Source organism: Sinocyclocheilus anshuiensis, unplaced genomic scaffold, assembly GCF_001515605.1.
Source record: "Sinocyclocheilus anshuiensis isolate Anshui unplaced genomic scaffold, SAMN03320099.WGS_v1.1 scaffold767, whole genome shotgun sequence".
In the NCBI taxonomy this organism is placed as follows: Eukaryota; Metazoa; Chordata; class Actinopteri; order Cypriniformes; family Cyprinidae; genus Sinocyclocheilus; species Sinocyclocheilus anshuiensis.
The window spans coordinates 1,350,434-1,354,087 of record NW_015551124.1 but is presented as its reverse complement, the minus strand read 5'-3'; the positions used below and the strand labels follow the sequence as shown (position 1 = coordinate 1,354,087).

Sequence of the window (3,654 nt, the reverse complement as noted above, 5' to 3'; positions counted from 1 at the left end):
TTGCACTTAAACGCAGGAAGGGAGCAATTAAATTACACGCGCTCCTTCTTAGCCGAGGGCAATTATTATAATTACCAGAAAGTGCAATCAAAAATACAAACGCAAACAAAAATATAACGTAGAAATAGGCAGAAAACGAAATATTCCTTCCTAGCAGCAAGTAATAATTCCAACAGCAGATCTATAAACAAGTATTATGCAGGACACTCACGTGCAGCCGTCTGTCTCTTCTGTTGACTAATCGCTTAGCTGCTCTTTAGTGTAGATGCATGTGGATTTTATCAGACGATGCTGCGATTATAAATGAGAGTGACTCCTGGTTAACATGTATTAAAAGGGGTCGTGTTTAGTCACTATTTAGTGTGGTATTTTTTGACAATATTCACTCATCATGACAGTAAAATAGGGCATTCTAAGTCAATATACTGCAGTATTTCCTCTCAATCAGTAGAAAATATGGTTAACACCCGGTCATGCATGAAAAAAAAAATACCGTCATGTACCGTGAAACCGGTATAATTTTGAAAAATACCGTGATATCAATTTTTGGTCATACCGCCCAGCACTACTCAGCAGAGCCAACAAGCTGATCGCTTCAATGCCAAACCTCACTGATGCTGGAGTTTGTGCTAAAGCAGCCCCGACCAAATAAATGAACACACTTTAAAGAGCTTGAACTTTTCTGTTTTGCAAACCCTTTTTTTTTTTTTTGATTGATCTTAGGAAATATTCTAATATTTTGTGATACTGGATTTTTGACTTTCATGAGCTGTCAGCTCTAATCATCAAAATTAAAACAAATAAACTTTTGAAATGTTTTACTTTGCATGTAATGAATCTAGAATATAAGTAAACTTATACCACGATATTCTAATTTTTTTGAGATGCACCTGTATATATGCATTATACTTGCATTTGGCAGATTAGAGCTGCATGATAATACAGTTGACATTATATGACAATATAAACAATCAAGCAGTTCAGAAAGCAGATTTTGACAGCTCTTACTCGGCTTGGTTTCCTCTTTCAGCTTGTTGAGTCGTTCTGCGATGATCTGGTCCTCTTTACTGAGTCCTCTGGTAGAAATCAGACTCACAGAGCTGCTTTTCGCTCCCGCAGGTCTGGACGGCTGATTCTGCAGAGCTTGTTTGGCTTCAAGAGCAGCAACTCGCCTGTAAGACGCCACAGATCTGTGTTATTCCATTGGCATACAGCTGTATTTCTCATGTGAGGCTTACAGGTTCTTACTTTTTGTAGTTTTCAGGTGGAGACCATCTGCCAGCATCAGTCTGGTTGCCTGAGCTGCACAGAAAGACCTGTCAGTTGTGCATTAGTGAGTATACAACCAGTGTTTAGTCGGAATATAACCTGTGTTTGGCTTCCAGACCTGGTTAGGTTCCCATAACACTGTTTGCAGACTTTCTGCTGGCTGTTTCCATATTTTGGCACCACAACATTGAATGTCAGACATCCAGAGCAGAAAGCATGGCCACAGTTTCTACAACCCAACTGCAAACACACAAAAACCGAGTCAAACACTTTCAATTAAGGCTGTGAAATGAATTTTCGCCGTGTTTATATCCGCTAACCTCTTTTCTGAAGAGAGTGAACTTTGATGCACAGCCGTAACAGCGGTTATCCATATTGAGATTCTTCAGGGAGACACAAAAGCACAGTGTGACACTTTAAATGCTCACGAAAATAATATTTAAAAGCATACATTTAGTGTATATTGCGATTTCAGATGCACTCTATCAATTCCATTCCTCTTGAATCGGAGCATGTAAACACCGGAAGCGCTGTGAGAACTGGGGGGTTGTAGGGAAATGTAGTTTTCTCGCTCGCAGCAATGACAACTATAGTAGTTTGAGAGGATTTATACGTGCGGAAATGTTTAGAGGCCTTTTAGACATTATGATAAATAGCTAAAATTACCTTAAAAGTGATTTTGTATAGAACAATCAAAATTGTTAAAGTCGAAACGTAGATGGAAAACTCACTTTCCCAGAATGCAACACGACGGCCACGTTATTGGTTATTGTCAAAATTTAAAATACCTGTCAAAAACACAACATCGCTATTATAATACATTAAGCATACAAATACTTTTGTTTATTTAAAAAAACAAAACAATAATAGCCTGTTATTATTTTAGAGAAGCTCTAATTGGCTGTCGCGTGGACACGTGAGCGGCTCGTCCAATCGGAATCTCTTTGGCGCGCTTCCGGTTTTTGTTCAAACGTCTTTCTTTGCTCCGTCAACGTGAAGACACGAAGAGACAACACAATCACACAAGAGCGAGAAATAGATCAAATAAACGCACATTTGTGCATTTTTCCTTCGTAAAGTCACTTGGTTTGACGAAGAGAAGCATACTAAGGAGATTTCTGTTGGGAAAATGTAAGTTATATTTGTTTTCTGTAACATGACTTCCATGATGTTTTGTTTTGAATTGAACTGTGCGAAATATCACACGATCAGATACTTTTCTGTGCTTTTATTGTGACTTTTCACACTATTTACTGCTTTATCTCGTCAAGAGCCTTGATTTGATGCTGTTTAGGATAATTGTATTTACCTTACCATGTTATTTATGACTAAGTAACCATTCAGGATCATAAGTTAGCATCTGTTATTGTTCTTCTAGATCATGGCAGAGTGTGATGCTGAATGGGAATTGTGTAAAGAAAACATCCAGCCTTTGAGACAAGGCCGCTCTGTGTCGGCCCTGCACCAGGCTCTGTGTCAGCAGCAGGAGGGCAACCACACGGCCCTTAACCAGAAGAAGCAGTGAGGGATGCTTTAATACAACAAGTTCACCAAATAAGCCAGGTTTAGTTCAGTTAGTCTAGACTTATTGTCACTTGATTTGGTTCAAAATGAGTCAGACTAACTGAAATAAGCCTGGCTTATTTGGTAAACTTGTTTTATGAAACAGCCCCCTGTTCTTGAACAGTTCATTAATGTCATCTTTCTTTTTTTTAGAGCGTTTGAGTCTGAGCTGCGGCTGTATGATGGAGACGATCCTCTAGATGTTTGGGTCAGGTATGGATTATTACGATGACAGATGCATTGCATGTTGATTTCTGATATGCATTTAGATTTAGACATTTAGCAGACGCTTTTATGCAAAGCGACTTACAAACGATGACATTGGAAGCAATCAGAATCAGCAAAAGAGCAATGATATGCAAGTACTATAACAAGTCTCAGTTAGCTTAATTCAGCACACGGGTTTTTTTTTTATTATATAATAAATAAAAATAAAATTGATAATAGAAACAGAATAGAGCAAGCTAGTGTTAGAGGCCTTTTTGCTTTTGTAAATTGTGTAATAAATAAAAAGAAAACAGATAGAATACAAAAAGATTAGAGAAGCTAGTATGTTTTTTTTTTTTTTTTTAAGAAAACAAGCAGCAAATGAATAGAGTACAAGTCTAAAAGGGACTAGTGTTTTAAAAAAAAAATAAAAATAGAGAATAAAGAATAGAAGAAGAATAGAAAGTGCTAGAGTTAGAGGGTCAAATAAGGATGGAAGAGATGTGTTTTTAGCCGATTCTTGAAGATGGCTAAGGACTCAGCTGCTCGGATTGAATTGGGCAGGTCATTCCACCAGGAGGGAACAGTTAATGAAAAAGTCTGTGAAAGTGATTT

General features: G+C 37.7%; 2 protein-coding genes across 4 annotated transcripts in view; one reads left to right on the top strand and one right to left on the bottom strand.

Moving 5' to 3' along the window:
- The window catches only part of LOC107663166 (abscission/NoCut checkpoint regulator-like), a 10,039-nt gene extending 8,229 nt beyond the window's left edge, over positions 1-1,810 (bottom strand). For all 3 annotated transcript variants that reach the window (XM_016453339.1, XM_016453338.1, XM_016453337.1), the window contains exons 1-4: positions 1,590-1,810; positions 1,388-1,509; positions 1,249-1,302; positions 1,009-1,172 (exon numbers count right to left, since the gene is read on the bottom strand). In XM_016453339.1, the coding sequence (XP_016308825.1) occupies positions 1,009-1,172; positions 1,249-1,302; positions 1,388-1,509; positions 1,590-1,643 (394 nt within the window). In that variant the 5' untranslated portion in view covers positions 1,644-1,810. The remainder of the gene's footprint in view (positions 1-1,008; positions 1,173-1,248; positions 1,303-1,387; positions 1,510-1,589) is intronic.
- A 415-nt stretch (positions 1,811-2,225) lies between these two features.
- LOC107663167 (mitotic checkpoint serine/threonine-protein kinase BUB1 beta-like) overlaps positions 2,226-3,654 on the top strand; it is a 7,298-nt gene continuing 5,869 nt past the window's right edge. The window contains exons 1-3 of the mRNA XM_016453340.1: positions 2,226-2,400; positions 2,648-2,790; positions 2,986-3,045. Coding sequence (XP_016308826.1) covers positions 2,651-2,790; positions 2,986-3,045 — 200 coding nt within the window. The 5' untranslated portion in view covers positions 2,226-2,400; positions 2,648-2,650. The remainder of the gene's footprint in view (positions 2,401-2,647; positions 2,791-2,985; positions 3,046-3,654) is intronic.